A 16,979-nucleotide genomic window follows, 5' to 3' on the forward strand; every position below is an offset into this window, starting at 1 on the left:
AAGATTGAGAATCCAACTCAATATTAACGTACACATTTTGGACTCGCGACTCCACTTATCTGAGTAAAGTATTAACTATTCGCAGTGCACCTCTTCAATGTCAGGTCTGACTCACTGCTGCCGCAAAGCTGCCTAGTAGAGCTTAGTGGTTCCATGACCAAGACTCCGGGTCAGGACCCAATTGAATGGGGGACTGAAAATCGTTTTCACTTTACTTATCCAAATAGAGTATTAAATACTTAAAAATGCCCTTTTAATGGTTAAAACTTGAGGAAAGATTACTTCTTTATATTTCTAATGGCTTTGATTACTTCTGAAGATAAAAAAATATTTCTTCAATAATCAATCAATAAACATTAATTTGTTATATCTAAAGCTAATACATTAAATATGTGTCGTTAAAAACCAACCTAAAAATTGATTTTACGGTAACAAAACTTGTAATATGTAAAAAACTCACTTTGCGATGCCAATTGCTCGATTAATTAGTCTTGTTCAGAAACCACCTGAAATCATTCACAAATAATCAATTAAAATTACTGTTTTTCTTGAAAATTAAAATTATTATTTATTACCATTAATTCCTATCTCTGTTCTTTTATCGTTTTTCCAATGATACCAATGATTGATAATCATAATATAGATGCGTCCATGGACTTCACAAAAGCTTTTTGCGCATCTCTTTCTAGTAACCAATCAACGAGAAAATAAAAAAGGTATCTTGCCTAAATGTTTCAATTAAGGAAAGAACTTTCGAAAGGACCATAAAATATCGCAAATTTTGAAGAGCAATAAAAGTCAATTTCCGAAGTTGCAAAACTACTTATCCTTTAACATAGCTAACAACAAGATTGAGAATCCAACTCAATATTAACGTACACATTTTGGACTCGCGACTCCACTTATCCAAGTAAAGTATTAACTATTCACAGTGCACCTCTTCAATGTCAGGTCTGACACACTGCTGCTGCAAAGCTGCCTAGTAGAGCTTAGTGGTTCCATGACCAAGACTCCGGGTCAGGACCCAATTGAATGGGGGACTGAAAATCGTTTTCACTTTACTTATCCAAATAGAGTATTAAATACTTAAAAAATGCCCTTTTAATGGTTAAAACATTGAGGATAGATTACTTCTTTATATTTCTAATGGCTTTGATTACTTCTGTAAGATAAAAAAGTATTTCTTCAATAATCAATCAATAAACATTAATTTGTCATATCTAAAGCAAATACATTAAGTATGTGTCGTTTAAAACCAACCTAAAGATTGATTTTACGGTAACAAAACTTGTAATATGTAGAAAAACTTACTTTGCGATGCCAATTGCTCGATTAATTAGTCTTGTTCAGAAACCACCTGGAATTATTCACAAACAATCAATTAAATTCACACTTTTTCTTGAAAATCAATAATATTATTTATTACTATTAATGTCCTATCTCTGTTTCCTTATCGTTTTTCCAATGATACCAGTGATTGATCATAATATAGATGCGTCCGTGGACTGGTTCAGTACCCCCGTATATGCCTTGCATATAGGTCCGTCTTTTGGCTATGATCTTCGGGATCGGTGCCCGGAGAGGAGTTTTCAGTCTTTTATAAGACTTTCCCCTCTTCGACATAAAAAAAAAACAAACAGAACAAACACAGATATTAGTACAAAATGAACGTAATATGTAAAAATTCCTACCTAGATTTTGATTAAGTAACCGCACGTCCTATCCACTCAACAGCCCGAACGCAAGAGAGTGAATCCTACCACTAATCTAAACATATAACAAACTCATATGTAGAAAAACTTCGCGATTCCAGTTGCTCGGTTAATTAGTCTTGTTAAAGACCCATCTAAAATCATTCAAAAATAATCAATTAAAATCAATATTTACTTAAAAATCAATATTATTATTTATTACTATTAATATCCTATCTCTGTCCCTTATCGTATTCGTTCGTAAAAACAGTTTTAAAAATTTTGTATGTGTTCAGAACAAAATAATTTCTTAGTAAATTTCGTAACAAAGAATACCCAAGTCTTTAAACCAAATTAATCGTATCCCAGATATTATATTTATTTTTAAATTAAGAGTAACTTACACTGGTTTTACAAATTTCAAATTTTAATCTGCATAGGTAATGTTACAATAATTGTCACTACACATCTTATTGAAATGCTTCAAAAAAAAATTAATGACTTCATCCATAAAAAATGCACAGCTTACTTGGTTGGCACAACTTTATTGAAATTTTCATCCTTCCCTAATACTCCTTAACATGTATTTCTTTCTCTGTCGCTGTTGCACAAACAAATGCAAAATCCGAATTTTGAGTAGAGTAGTATCGAAAAGAAATTTAATTTAATTAAAAAATGTCGTAAAAATCAATAACTATTTATCAACAACCGCTTAAGGGCTGTCGTAAATTATAAGGAATTAATATTATTATAGATTAGAAAAATTATTTCTTACAAACAGTTTTAAAAATTTTGTGACAGTTCAAAACAAAATAATTTCTTAATAAATTTGATTACAAAGAATCCTTATGTCTTTGTGCCAAAATTAATACATTTCTTTTTTAATCTCATCGCAGGTATTAATTTGTATTTAAACTAAGGGTAACTTACACTAATTTTATAAATTTTAAGTTTTGAAATTCAATGTTATTGCATATTTCAATTGATTTTATATAACCCACAGTCTTTTTATGTATAATTATATAATTTTAATTAATTAGTAAAAACTTACATTATTAACTCCAAGCTTAATAATTGTCACTGCACACCTTATCGGAATGCTTCAAAGTGAACTAAATGCTACGAATTTGACTACTGTCTATAAAAAATGCACAGCCTACTTGATTGGCACAACTCTGATGCAATCTTTATCTTTCTCTAATACTCATTAACATGTATTTCTTTCTCCGTCAGTGTCGCACGAACAAATGCAAAATCCGAATTTTGGTTCGAATACTATCGAATAGAAATAACACAATGTTTGTACATACGTTTAGTTAAAAAATGTGATAAAAATTAATAACTGTCCATGAACAAACACTTGAAGACAGTAAGTACATATAATAATAAGAATTTAATATTATTATTGATTAGAAAAATTCTTTTTTTAAAAATTTTGTGTCAATTCAGAACAAAATAATTTCTTTATAAATTTGATAACAAAGAATCCTTAAGTCGTTTAAGTTTTTGTCCCAAAATTAGTACATTTGTTTTTTAATCGTATTCAGATATTAATTTGTATTTAAACTAAAAGTTACTTACAATAATTTTACAAACAAATCTTGACTTGATGCACATTTACTTACAAAATTGTTAAAATCAAACGTTTGCAAATGTATATCAACAAATTAGTATTTTGGTATTAGTATTATTGGTCCACATTGGGGTTTATGTAATTACAAGAACATCACAATTATTTTCAACTGAAATCAATATTTTCCGGAAGAGATCCGATTTTATATTAACAAATTCTGTTTGAAAACTGGTCAAAAAATTATAATAATTAACTTCACATATTATTTAACAAACGTAAAAATCATATATTTTAAAGGGATGTACAACAATTTGTAAAGATAAAATAAAATAAGCTGTCTAAAAATATTTTTCGTATTATTTTTTTATATTTTCAATTCTCTATTAAAAAAGAGTTTATTATATTTATCATCTATCAATAATTTTCTATTCGCTTATAACATACTGTTTACCTCCCTTGTAAACTAGTGTAATAATATAGACTCTTAGTATAAAAATGTTAAATGTTTTGAAGATTTAAATCTTATTCTCTATTATTAATGTTGTAAATATTTTATTTTAATATGAACTGACACAAACATATTAAAATTATTTCTATCATCTATCAATAATTTTCTATTCGCTTATAACATACTTAAATAAAAAAAATAATGTATTGGAAATGAAATTTTTAAATTATTATTTTTATTTTATATTTATTTTACTTAACATCTTTATTTAAGATAAAGTCGAACTAAATGGTAATTAATAGTATTTTACACTACAAGGGAAGAAAGTTTGAGATTCCTGCACTGCGCGACATATTAGATAGATGATAGATAGATGGCGCGCAGGGCAGGGCTCTCAAACTTTCTTCCCGTGTAGTGTATACTATTTTTCTTACTACCTCGGTCGAAAGTGCGTATTTTGCTCCCCGGTTCCGCGGCAGAAAATAGTATTTTTCTGCCGCGGAACCGGGGAGCAAAATACGCACTTTCGACCGAGGTAGTAAGAAAAAATAGGGTAAAGTTGCAGAATCGGTCACTCTAAGGAATATTTGTAGCGCATGCGTCAACTGGATTTGAAATCGTCTGTTTCGGAGATTTTAGACAGCATAGTTGCCAGATTTCATTTTTAACGAAATATGTAGAGAAATGATTTTTAGAAAAATATATATGTAATTTATTATGTTTTTCATGTATGACTTATATTATTTATGTGGTTGAATTCGAAAAGAGATAAAATTCGGCAAATCACTTTATAATTAGTATATTCATTTTTTATTTACTCTATATTTCTTTGATAGTTTAACTATCTAATTAAAAGTTCTTTATTAAATAATTAGGTAAATTTACAACATTAATATAAAATTAACAAAAAAGATATATTTATGTATTTTATAATAAAAAACAAAATCAATTAAAACAAAAAAATCTATTCCACTGGATATTGCTTCCTGATACAATTTAAAATGCTCATAAACATATTATGATTTTTAAATTTATTTCTCCATATGAATTCGTGAAGGTACGATGGAAACAGATCTTCCGAGGAACAGTCATGGTCCTATATTAAGATTGTACAAAAAAAATAATAAATGCAGCACACAAATAATCTATAAAGTAAGATAACTTAAAATATGACTGCTAACAAATTAAAAATAATCTTACTAAAGGAATAAAAGTAAAATATTTTAAAAATGAGAAAGATCTATAAAGTAAAATATATTAAATGAGCATACAAATAAATTAAGAAAGTAATTAGCAGAAGAATAGGAATAATATATTGTTTTTAAAAACGCCATGAGAATATAATCTGTAAAGTATAATATTTTAATAACGAACAATAATCATCAAATTAGAAGAAATACTATACTTACCAAAAAAATAAAAAGTATAATACATACACAACAACACAACAATAATTCAACCATAAAAAATGATTCGAATATTTTGACCGTTGCAAACCGACAACACTGCACTTCAAAATGTTCAAGAAGCGCGAAATCAGCGCCTCACGACGCATGCGCTAGATAATGTTCCTTAGAGTGACCGATTCTGCAACTTTACCAAAAATAGTAATTGTTCATACTTTGAAAAATAATGTTATATTAAATTATAATTAAAATTACCCTAAAAAATAAGTGTTAATATAAAAGTTCATTTTAACTAGTAAACCATATTTGAATTCCATCTTCATGAGTGATTTCTTATATCCATTTAAACTGCAAGATTATCAGTATTAGAAATTCCTTTTTTCAGTGTTGTAGACTCTAAAATGTAGGGCATTTACAATTTTCTTTACAATTTCAAATCTTACATAAGCATGTATTGAAAACTATATGATATTATTATTTAGGAGCCGTAAGATGTCACGACCATCTGTGTTTCAGATTCCTATTAATAGTTCCAATTATCAACGCAGAGGGTACAAAGTTGTAATTTTAGAAACCACGTGTTTTTATGTTCTTTTTATCAGAACCATCGTCGTGTACAGTCACAAAAAATCTGAATTTATCCAACCAATCCCATCATGTTTGTAATTTGTTTTTTACAAATACGTACCTAGTTAACATAATTAAGTGATCTATTGCGATATTTTACAAACAAGATGGAAAATGTGGCTACATCTACAACCACTCCGAAAGTGCTGACCGATGAAGACCGGGAACGCCTCAAATCTCAAGATCAACGACTAGTCAGTGACCATAAGGCACAGATGCTCGAACTTCAGGCTAAGAAGCATTGGGATCTGTTCTACAAAAGAAATGAGACACGTTTTTTTAAAGACCGCCATTGGACCACCAGAGAGTTCTGTGAGCTTCTAGATGGAAACATGGACCAGAGAAGAACGATTTTCGAAATAGGATGTGGGGTAGGCAATTTTATTTTTCCCCTTATTGAAGAAAATTTGAACATTTTTGCGTTAGTCTGCGATTTATCACCACGTGCAATTGAGATGGTGAAGTCGAACACTTTGTATAATGAAGAAACTATCAGAGCCTTTCAAGGAGACATAACCTCTGATGAAATCCTAACACAAGTAGAACCTGAAAGTGTTGATATTGCTACGTTAATATTTGTCCTATCTGCTATACATCCTAATAAATTTGTCAAGACTTTGAAAACTATCCACACATTCTTAAAAGATGGAGGGATTGTTCTGTTTCGAGACTATGGATTATATGATATGGCACAACTTCGTTTTAAGGCGGGCCATAAAATATCAGAGAACTTTTACATGAGGCAGGATGGTACAAGAAGTTATTACTTCTCTGTGGAGTTTGTTAAGACTATATTTGAAGAAGCTGGCTTTGTAGTAGTTGATAACTCATACATTCATCGAAGAACCATCAATAAAAAAGAAAATATTGATGTACCAAGAATATTTGTGCAGACAAAAGCTAAGAAAATTTGCAAATGAGTGAGTATTTTATTTTTTCAAATAATTTTTTATTCAATTATTATGATGACACTCTTACACCACTTTATGAAATTAGTGATTATTCTTTTAACATGCACTACCAACTGATGTACTTTTGTATGTAGATAATAATAGAAACTTTATAAAATATTTGTTAATACGAATTTTATTTCACAGATTGGCTCAATAAAAAAATTGGTATAAGTGAACAGTCAATTAGGTTACCCTAGAGAACCAGAAAAAATAAAATACAATAAAGTAAGTATTTCAGTTTTTTATTAAATGTAAATGTAAATAAATTTTCATGATGAAATTCTTACACCACTGTATGAATATAATGATTATTCTTTAACATGCACTACCAACTGAAACTGAAAAATATGTTTTTAAAGGTATTCTGTAAATTTACAAAAATTAAACATCCTTTCTATTGTTTCAGATCGTAAACTGGTTTATTAAGAAATGAAAAGATGAAAATGAGGTAAATATTATTATTTTATTTTTAATATCTAAATATACTTCAATGTGATGAATTTTTACACCGAAAAATGAATGTAATGATTATATTTTTACATGCACTACCAACTGAATTAATATTATTCTTATTATTTTATTTTATTGGTTTTCGTCAATATTAACAGTTTGCTTAATTTCAGGTTAGATTATTATTCTGGAGAAGATATTAAGGATATTATGGATATTAAAAACAATCCAAAAAGGTAATTTTAATTACAAATTGTCTTTTATAAATATATAACATCAATCATGATGAGAGCATAGTTCAAATGAATACATTTGATTACACAATGCTTGTCTTTCGCTCCTAACTGAATTAACTGTTTATAATATCTAATTAAATTTAAATAATTATAAATCCCTATATAATATATATTTTTTTCAGGAGTAATCACATACACTAAATCAAAGCAACTTTTATCCAATTAAAAAAAGTAAGTGTTCTTGAATTTTTATGAAATAAATTACTTCCTTAAATATTCCTCCAATTTTAAATATACTGATGAATGGCATGCACCACTCTGAATTTTTGTGCAGATAAAGAAGCCACTAAACTGAGTACTCTTAAAAATGAAATCAAAATTGTACTTTTTTGTTGCAAATTACTAAACGATTTTTTTATTACAGGTCAAAAGATGAAATTCTAACTTCAATGGTTTCCTGATTCTCTTAATGGTGAGTTCCCTCTAATATTGTTACATTATTATTATTTCTTTTGAATGATGAGCTTATAGTTCAGATGAAAGAACTTTGATTATACACATTTTTGTCTTTCGCTCCTATCTGATTTGATAAACGTATTATTTTACTATTTCGTTTTTGTAACATTATTGATTACTTAATTATTTTCAGATTTCATAAATAACTAAGCCACTCAGCAGAAGAAAACATGTAAGTATCTTTAATATTTATAATTCATCACTTGTTTAATGATGAATGGCATGCACCACTCTGAATTGCATTGCAGAGAAAGAAGCCACTAAACTGAATTTAAAAAGTAGCAACTATTTTGTAATTTTATTTCCAAAGTTTTCAACATTACATTTTTCTAGGTATGGATTCTGATGTGTGAGACCTTTTGAATTCAACATTTAAATAACAGGTAATTAAATTCAACAGATAAATAATATTTCAAATAAAAATAAAGCATGATGATTGACATGCACCACTCTGAATTCTATGAAGTCACATTGTCTAACCACTAATTTCTGATATTTAATGTGGTTATATGGAATTTATTGTTTACTAAGCAACATTTTAATAAGTAGTTTTTTGTTTCAGATTTCCATAACAACTTTAAATTACTGAATGGAGAAATTCAAGTCCAACACAGGTATTTTTATATATTAGTTTTTTTTTAAATAAAAATCAACTGAAATGATGAGCTTATAGTTCAAATGATATAACTTTGATTATACATCCTAATGTCTTTCGCTCCTATCTGATTTTTTAAATTTTATATTACTAGTTAGTCTGTTATCGACCTTTATTTTAATAAATCCATACTTTTTCAGAGGTCTTTATATTTGACAACCTTTGGAGGAAAATTGAAAAAGTAAGTTTTTAAAATAATAAAATTTCAACAATATTTAATTGTTTAAATTTTCGTAAATTATCAAAAAAATGTATTACATATATATATATATATATATATATATATAAGATTTTTACAAAAGGTAAAATTATTTACTACCGTTAATTTATATGATGACCTTATAGTTCAGATGAAATCCCTGATTATACATTTCATGTCTTTCGCTCCTATCTGATTATAAATTAATTTATTCATTTTATAAAAGTAAGAAGACAATTACTAATAATATTTAAAATTTCAGCTCCCAAATGGCTTCAACCTGAAGATTGAAAATAATAAATTCATAATCTTTAGTAAGTACATATTTGAATTGATATTTTAAAAATATTCATTCATATACTATTTAAACATGATGCTTATGGTAATTTGCGACTGAAAAATACATGTCGACAAATTTTACTGATTATTATCATCATTCCATTTATTTTAAATATCTATATTTTCTTAAACTAATTGTGACTTCTTTTTCAGGTGTGCAAATTTGTACACTTCATATGGGCGCTTCAGAGACTTCATTAGTGTTCCATTATTACAACAATATACATTTATAATACGAAGAATTAAAAGAGAAATAAATGTTGTTTGACTTTTGTTAAATAAAAATATTATTCAATATATTTGTTTTATTTTTTATATAACCTAACAAAAAGTTATTATTTTTGAATGTTTGACCAATCATTTTCGGTAGAAATTCAACTTGAATATGTTCAGATAATTCTATTCTAGTGTTAATGAGGGTTATTCTGCAATACAAATAAAGTAACGTAATAGATGAATTTCTTTGAGGGTCTAAATCATGTATGCAATCATATTTAATTAATAAAGTTGGAGCATCATGAATTGAAAATATTTAATTTAATGAAGTATATTAAATATTAGTAATTGTTCCCTTTTTTGTAATTAAAAATTTATTATTAATGAATATATCTGCAGAATTTTGAAGCGGAGATTATTTCTTCACTCACGAGTTTTTAAAATTCAAATAAACCGCCAGGAAACTGTAATACAAAAAATGCTATAGTTATAATATAATAAAAAATTTATTAAACTCGTGTCTATAATATCTATTTAAAAATTTTACGGTTGGAAATAATAAATAATAATGAATTTTTGAAATTTAACAAGTACTTGTAGTTACTTTTTCCAACGTTATATAATTGACAATATCACAATTTGACAATTGCAACTTTCTCTGTCTATCTTTCAAAATAGTTCGTTCTCTCGTCTTTATCTGGCGGTTACGTATTGCTATCTGCGCCATTACCCTTGGATTTTTCTGGGTTAAATATCAGTTTATTTAGCAACCAAAGCTTTGCGAATATGCAGGGATTGTCTCTTCAAAGTCTTAAGAAGCACAAAGCTGTAAGTAATAAAAATTTGTTGTCTATTGTTTCCAGAAATTAATTTTAGACATAACCTAGGGAGGTTATTTGACTGACAAAAATAGGAATTTTTATTAATCAAATTTTATTGTTTAAAACGTAATAATATATTTTTTCTTCAGCTGATCCCATTATACTTCTGCGTGGGATTAGGTTGCCTTGGTGCTGGTTTCTACACCTTCCGCTTGGCTGTCCGTAACCCTGATGTACAATGGGACCGTAGAGGAGACATTTCCAATGAAGAATTCAGAGCTAAGCAGTATAAAGTAAGCCAGTACATATGCATATGTAATTACCTTTTACTAATACTGTTTGTTTCAGTTCTACTCTCCAAATGTGGACTATTCCAAATTGGAGAGCCCAGCTCCAAAATATTAGAAAATGTAATCCTTAGTCGTACTGTACCCTTATGTTTAAATAAAGTTGTAAATATTATAGAAATGTTTTATTTATTGTATTAATATATAGTAGTGAATAAATATGAAGAACATTAATTTAGTAATTTAATTTAAAACTAAAAAATATGTATTGATTAATAAATACACTGTAGTCTTATTTAAAGATTTGGTAAATGTATACTTAATTTTCAATAGTTAGGCATGATTATTGATAATGTTCTCAAAAAATGAGAAATCCAATCGGTATCATTTCCGTGAACGTTGCTTACAAAGCAGTAGGCAAAATGGCTTCACACTGGGAAGAATTTTATGCTACTCATCTTCCTCCGACCGACTTTGAAGATAACAGAAGTCTTTTAAAAGAATTTTGTGATAGACACAAAAAGACTGGACAAAGAATTGTATTAATAACGGTAAGAACATTCATAAATATAAATTTCTTTAAATGTGAGGTTATATTTACATATTTTTAAAACTAGGAAATGTTTTTTTTTAGTCTGGAGGCACTACAGTACCTCTTGAACACAATACTGTGAGATTTGTAGACAATTTTAGTGCAGGCACTAGAGGAGCTGCCTCTGCTGAATACTTTTTGGAACATGGATACACAGTCATATTCATGCATCGACTCAAGTCATTGGAGCCCTACACCAGGCATTTTAATGGACAGAAACTTATGGATATGCTCGAATTACATGAAAGAGGACCAAACACGTCGATAACAGGTTCGTTAAAGAACTGCTTTTATAAAATTTTTGATTTTTATTGAAGTGAACTTTGACCACTTAATAATATTATTCAAATTAATCTTTTCATTAATAAATGGGAATATATATAATATAGTATAATATATTATATAATTTATAAAACGTAAAACTACTAATAAATATAAGAAATTGTTGAATTGCATAACTTAAAGTTATATAAATTTGATTTTATAAACATCATTTTTTAAAATTTTGAAATCATTTAGAGTTTTTTAATTACAGTGAAACCTGACAGTGTGGATGTTTTGGCACCAGTATTAGCCAGATACAAAAATGCCCAAGAGGGTGGCAGAATTCTATACATAAACTTCACAACTGTTTCTGATTATTTTTGGTTACTACGTGCAGCTTGTGAATGCCTTGCTAGCTTTGAATCCTCAGCCCTCTTGTATATGGCAGCTGCAGTTTCTGACTTTTATGTACCATCTAATCAAATGGTATTTTATTATTTTATAGTTGTTTTAAAAAAATAAAATTTATTTATATTTTAGCCTACTCATAAAATGCAGTCTGGAGCTGGAGTTCCTAATATACAACTACAATTAGTGCCAAAATTATTAGCACCTTTGGTGAGTCTATGGGTACCTCATGCATTTGTAGTATCATTTAAATTAGAGACTGATGAACATATACTGATCCCAAAAGCTAGAGAGGCATTAGCTAAATATAAACATAAGGTAATGTCACTTTTTACAATTTTATGCCTGTAATAGTAAAAAATAATTATTTTAGTTGGTTATTGGAAATATACTTCAAACTCGAAGCACCAGAGTCGTGTTCGTCACTCCTGACAATAATTTTGAGTTGGTGCTTACAAGAGAACAAATGTTAAATGGCATAGAAATCGAAGATATGATTGTCTCAAACGTGATAGCCAGCCATTCGGAATTCATGAAAAGCCACAAATATTGATGTATCTAAACTTTACTATGGATCCTATATCGAGTTACATAAGCTCAAGTATTAATGTTCGATGTTCTTAACAGTGCGACTGGTCGATAAGAAACTTTTAGATAATCATTTTATCAGGGTACTATTGTCTTAGTTGAATTTCGAAAACCAAGTTGTTGATGTAAGGGATTTGCTACCAAAAAATGGGAACAAAATTCTAATTATGCATTTTTAGTAATATTATGTCTTTGATGTAGAAGAAATATTGTGGTAACTAACTATTTTATCTAAACTTGTAAGTAAATTAAGAGCAACGCCTTTTCAAAACTAAATTGTGTAAACAAGTTAATTGCTTATTTTATAGATGTGGGAATGATCAGAATGATTAAACACAAAAAACAATAACTTATTTACTTTATGTTTTAGAAAGGTGATGCATAAAAGCCTTAAATCATGTGCGTCATTCCTATTATTCCTGTTTTTAGACGAGCTCATTTTGATTCCATGAAAACAAATATGAGCATTTTATTTCAATAAAATAATTTACATATGTCATGATGTACAAAAAAATGTAAGATACTGTAAGATTTAAATGATATGTGGTTATATTATGACCAAAATATTTTAGATCGTTTTTAAAGTCCAATCTGGCTATGTAATGTATATTTATTATAGACTTTAGGTACAAAATGTATTTTATTGCATTTTTTCAAAACTCGCGCATGAACAACTTGAAATAGATACTTGAATTGACCATTTCCACATATCATATGTTTTATTTTGTAGACTTTTTTACCAAGGTAGTGGTTTTAGCAAATTGGGACAGGGTGTGATCATATTATTTAAGGGAAAAAGCATTTATTTGTCGTTTTGTAACTTATTTTAATAAACTTAATGTTATAAATATAGTGGCCAATGAAAACAGTATAAATGTTATAGTTGTATAAATGTATATTTGTGCCAGTTTTCTTGTGGTAGATCATTTTAAACAAATAATTTTTTGTAAATTGTATACATTTTGTAAAGTTATTTTTATATGTATATACTTCTATTGTTAATTTTATTATTGTGGCACATTTTAATTTATTATTTTATTAAAAATATTTAATTGTTCTTGTGCATTTTTTCCACCAATGAAGAAACATTCTACTGCTCCAAAATTTATTTAAAATTGAATACATCTTGCGATATTTGGATACTGCATCAATTAAACTGATATCACCTTTTAAAACCAACATGCAAACTTGTTTATAACTATTTATTGTTAATAATTTTCAAATTTTTCATCATCAAAATTATTTCATCCCTCTCTAAATACTTTTTTGTATGCGTTTCAAAATTCCGGTCCTTACTCAAAAGCATATACAGTCGATGGCCCATCTTCCTGAAACAGCAAAATTGATCAAAAAATTAAATAGACTTGTAACTAACAAAATTTAAATAGAGAATGATAAATAATCTATAAGCAAATTTTAGATTATACATTTATGTAAGCGATTTTTATCAAACTGTCTTCACGTTGCAATCACAAAGTTGTATAACACGAAATAGTTTATAATTTAAAAATAGATATATAAAAATTTCGTAATAATAAATTGTATGATGTGGATAAAAAATGTAAATTTACAATTACCTCGTATCCAAGTGTTTATCACATATAAACTTGTACATATTCATAAAAAGCCTTCTCCTCGTATGGTCGTTTCCTGTAGGGCACATAATTTTTTCAACGCCAGTTATTACAGTCATACAGATTAGCAATCTAGCCACCGCAAGTCGCACCAGACAATTTTTATGAGAGGGACCTTTCGAGCACAAAGCTCGCACAGAATGTATTGGTGAAATGTGAGTCACCATGCAATCTAGGGCTAAATTCGCATCTTGCCGAATAAACTTGTTGGAGTCGGCTGTTCTACATAGAAGAATGTCCACTATCTCGTCAAATTCCTAAACACATAATAGATTTTAATTTATTTTAATTACTTAATAGATAAAATAGAAAATATATTCACCGGCCTCCTAGTATCTCCAATAAGTTCAAAAAGATGTCCCGCAGCTTGACATGCAGTACGACATACATGGGATCTGGAGCTTTTTAACAACTCAATTAATTTTTGATTTACAGATGTCATTTGCGGATATATACTCTCTGGAGTCGCTTTTTTACATATCTCAACTATCTCTAAAAGACCATGTAAACTTGCAGTCCTAAATATACGAACTTAGATTTATTTTCTAATAAACTATGTTTAGTTATTTTACCAGTCATCAGAACGTATTTTGTGCATGGCTTGATTAATTACTAAATAATGCTTTGGAGAAGTAGGATTCAAGTCAGTGTATCCCTATAATTAATTAATTAGACAATTTAAACGAATGTGAATTTACATACATCGTCACCAAGACTTAAGTTCAGTTTATCTTCTCGAAATGTGCTTCCAGATAATGATTGTGAATCATGCGTACTCCCTACATCACAATCTGTGAATGGTATTTTTATATTAGGTTGAAGTTCGTGTTTTCCACTACCGAATGAATTGTCTTTTCGCACGGGTGATATACGACTTTGGGTGGCTTCAATTTCAATCATTTTATTTTTGTTTTGACTTGAAATTGTCGGTGACATGAAGGATATAGAATTCGGATCAACTTCGAAACGTTGGCGGTTAAAGTTCCTGTCGTCATTTATATGCAACGTATATTTTTGTTGTAAAAAATGGTTGAATGAGTTGTCTGCTTTTGCAAAATTCTCTTTTACAGACTTGAGAGTAAAATGTCCACTTCTAACTTTTCTCTCCGGTTCATTTTGCACTGAGAGATTTTCGACACAAGAACTGCTTTTGAGTTTGTTAGTTCCAATTAGGTTCAGGGTTGTTAATGTTGATGGGTTTGTTGTATTTACTGCATCCGTTTGTTTTAAATCGTGCTTTGAGCGTTTTTCCAGAAATTTTTGCAAAAGCGTATTCCCCTGTTTAAATGATTCCTGCAAGGTTTCTTCAGAGTTAACGCTGTCAAGCACTTGACTCTTTCTACTGTAGGGTAGATACAGATTTTCGATGTAAGCCTCAGCTTGGATGGATCCAACAGGACTGTCAGGATCATGTTGGTCGGTTTTGGGGCTTAAACTATCCGGAGACATATCACCTAATTCTAACTGAGCTAACTGTAAAATAGTTTTGCTTGTTTGAGTGCTGGTTTCTTCTTGTTTTATGGAAGGTTGACGTTCTTTTTTCAACAAATGTTCACCCAAACTTCTTCTAAATTCATGATTTGTGCTATATATACTATCTGAAATTAACGGGAAGTGATCATTTGCGGACTGCATCTCAGCTAAAATATTAAAATTAATATCTTAAAATAAAAATCGTTAAATATTTGAATATATTTTTAAAAATGTAGATTGTATGTAAATTTGTCACATTGACGTACTAATCAAATTGTAATATATTAAGGACAGTATCTTACCAGACATTGGAACCTTTTTGAAATACATAACATTTATATTTAATCATAATTATAGGTTGTTGTGTAGGCCTTTTAACACATTCGAAGATGAAAACTCGGACATAGAAGTGATGAAAATGAGTGAAGTATATGACAAAATTAACAAAATTTAGGTTAAAAAATTTAGTATTGTCATCGTTTTACACATTATTATTTTAAAAATAATAAAATTTAATTTTATTATTATTATTATAATAATGAAATAATTATTAACAATATAATTATAATATTAATAAAAATTTAAATTTATGATATAAATTTCAATTGAAAAATTGAAATTGAAAATGTTAATTAATGCTTTAGGTTTTGAAATATGAAATAAAATTTAATAATTAACAAAATTATCTTCACAATTTATTTTTCTTTTTAATCAAATTCAAAAAAGATTATTTATGCTACTTTTGACAGTTTCTTCCATAGACTAATTGTTAAAAAAATAAATTCATAAAAATAATGTGATTTTCACAGAATTATGAACATGATTAGCTTTTTTATGAATTTTGGTATAAAGCATTTTTAATGGTTGTGGATTTGCTATACAAAATTTGTTCGTATGATTTCTTCAATTTTCAGGCCTAAAACATTACTCAGTAGGTTTTGGTACATACAAAGAATTATTATTCGTACCACCTCTTGTTAGTTTAGGCCACTTAAGTAGAATTGTTTATAAATTCTACGTTAAACATTCACATTGTTAATAATAATTGTTAAAAATTGTAAATATTAATTATAAAGAGAAACGTGTTTTGGTTAACATTATAATGAGAATTTAAGATAGGTGTAAGATAAGACTTTATCAATAAATATCTTATTGTTTATCATTTTAATTATATTAGTATTTTATCATATCTAATAATAACACAAATGTGTTCTAATATTTTATAAATGATTTTGATATAGTCATTCGTTTGTGAATTTAAGTATATAAAAGGTATGGATATATTTCTTTTATTTTTGATATTCATGAATATGTATAAACTTAACTAAAGGGTTTAATAATGTACTCCCACAAAGTTCAGTTTTGGAAATGCGGATATATAATATTTCAAGGGGCTCAACCAGTTTTTTAATAATAACTTTTACAACTCATATTTGCATATGGTTAGAGGTTCTTCTAAAGCCCTTGTTAAAAAAAGGTCGATTTTATATTACAATAAAACTATAATGAGTACAGTGATAAAAAACGGATCATTTCTAACATTTTGTCCTTAGTACAAGTTCCCTTTGGCTTTTTCATACATTGGTATATTGAGAAACACCTT

The 16,979-nt window shown here is 28.1% G+C and overlaps 4 protein-coding genes and 4 non-coding genes across 10 annotated transcripts; 7 read left to right on the top strand and 1 right to left on the bottom strand.

Annotated features, from left to right (window-relative positions):
- Positions 1-5,695: 5,695 nt before the first annotated feature.
- LOC109609691 (tRNA N(3)-methylcytidine methyltransferase METTL6) lies at positions 5,696-9,388 on the top strand. Of its 2 annotated transcripts, XM_020026410.2 has the most exons (12): positions 5,697-6,665; positions 6,843-6,923; positions 7,105-7,146; positions 7,322-7,384; positions 7,567-7,615; positions 7,809-7,856; positions 8,034-8,072; positions 8,234-8,283; positions 8,463-8,514; positions 8,696-8,736; positions 9,017-9,068; positions 9,247-9,388. In XM_020026410.2, the coding sequence occupies exon 1, from the start codon at positions 5,853-5,855 to the stop codon at positions 6,663-6,665; it is 813 nt and encodes a 270-aa protein (XP_019881969.2). In that variant the 5' UTR covers positions 5,697-5,852; the 3' UTR covers positions 6,843-6,923; positions 7,105-7,146; positions 7,322-7,384; positions 7,567-7,615; positions 7,809-7,856; positions 8,034-8,072; positions 8,234-8,283; positions 8,463-8,514; positions 8,696-8,736; positions 9,017-9,068; positions 9,247-9,388. The 2 variants fall into 2 exon arrangements, with proteins under 2 accessions (XP_049821361.1, XP_019881969.2); XM_049965404.1 differs by lacking the exon at positions 6,843-6,923 and having other exon boundaries at positions 5,696-6,665.
- LOC126265179 (small nucleolar RNA snR60/Z15/Z230/Z193/J17) lies at positions 7,422-7,504 on the top strand. Its single transcript, XR_007547721.1, has one exon. It is a non-coding gene; the product is annotated as a small nucleolar RNA snR60/Z15/Z230/Z193/J17 (small nucleolar RNA).
- Positions 7,893-7,976, top strand: LOC126265182 (small nucleolar RNA snR60/Z15/Z230/Z193/J17). The gene has a single exon (XR_007547724.1). It is a non-coding gene; the product is annotated as a small nucleolar RNA snR60/Z15/Z230/Z193/J17 (small nucleolar RNA).
- LOC126265180 (small nucleolar RNA snR60/Z15/Z230/Z193/J17) lies at positions 8,550-8,634 on the top strand. The gene has a single exon (XR_007547722.1). It is a non-coding gene; the product is annotated as a small nucleolar RNA snR60/Z15/Z230/Z193/J17 (small nucleolar RNA).
- Positions 8,877-8,961, top strand: LOC126265181 (small nucleolar RNA snR60/Z15/Z230/Z193/J17). The gene has a single exon (XR_007547723.1). It is a non-coding gene; the product is annotated as a small nucleolar RNA snR60/Z15/Z230/Z193/J17 (small nucleolar RNA).
- A 588-nt stretch (positions 9,389-9,976) lies between the features above and the next one.
- Positions 9,977-10,598, top strand: LOC109609703 (cytochrome c oxidase subunit NDUFA4). Its single transcript, XM_020026424.2, has 3 exons — positions 9,977-10,137; positions 10,280-10,423; positions 10,479-10,598. Exons 1-3 carry the CDS (start codon positions 10,096-10,098, stop codon positions 10,533-10,535), a joined length of 243 nt encoding a protein of 80 aa, XP_019881983.1. The 5' UTR covers positions 9,977-10,095; the 3' UTR covers positions 10,536-10,598.
- Positions 10,599-10,839: 241 nt separating this feature from the next.
- On the top strand, positions 10,840-13,326 carry LOC109609696 (phosphopantothenate--cysteine ligase). The gene is made up of 5 exons (XM_020026414.2): positions 10,840-10,968; positions 11,052-11,280; positions 11,545-11,759; positions 11,814-11,999; positions 12,055-13,326. Exons 1-5 carry the CDS (start codon positions 10,840-10,842, stop codon positions 12,232-12,234), a joined length of 939 nt encoding a protein of 312 aa, XP_019881973.1. The 3' UTR covers positions 12,235-13,326.
- Positions 13,327-13,456: 130 nt separating this feature from the next.
- On the bottom strand, positions 13,457-15,804 carry LOC109609700 (uncharacterized). 2 transcript variants are annotated; one of them, XM_020026420.2, is made up of 6 exons: positions 15,679-15,804; positions 14,606-15,501; positions 14,476-14,558; positions 14,226-14,421; positions 13,847-14,160; positions 13,457-13,597 (listed from the first exon to the last, which is right to left on the bottom strand). In XM_020026420.2, the coding sequence occupies exons 1-6, from the start codon at positions 15,704-15,706 to the stop codon at positions 13,468-13,470; spliced, it is 1,647 nt and encodes a 548-aa protein (XP_019881979.2). In that variant the 5' UTR covers positions 15,707-15,804; the 3' UTR covers positions 13,457-13,467. The 2 variants fall into 2 exon arrangements, with proteins under 2 accessions (XP_019881979.2, XP_019881978.2); XM_020026419.2 differs by having other exon boundaries at positions 14,606-15,543.
- Between the last annotated feature and the right edge of the window lie 1,175 nt (positions 15,805-16,979).

Source organism: Aethina tumida, chromosome 3, assembly GCF_024364675.1.
Source record: "Aethina tumida isolate Nest 87 chromosome 3, icAetTumi1.1, whole genome shotgun sequence".
Lineage (NCBI taxonomy): Eukaryota > Metazoa > Arthropoda > Insecta > Coleoptera > Nitidulidae > Aethina > Aethina tumida.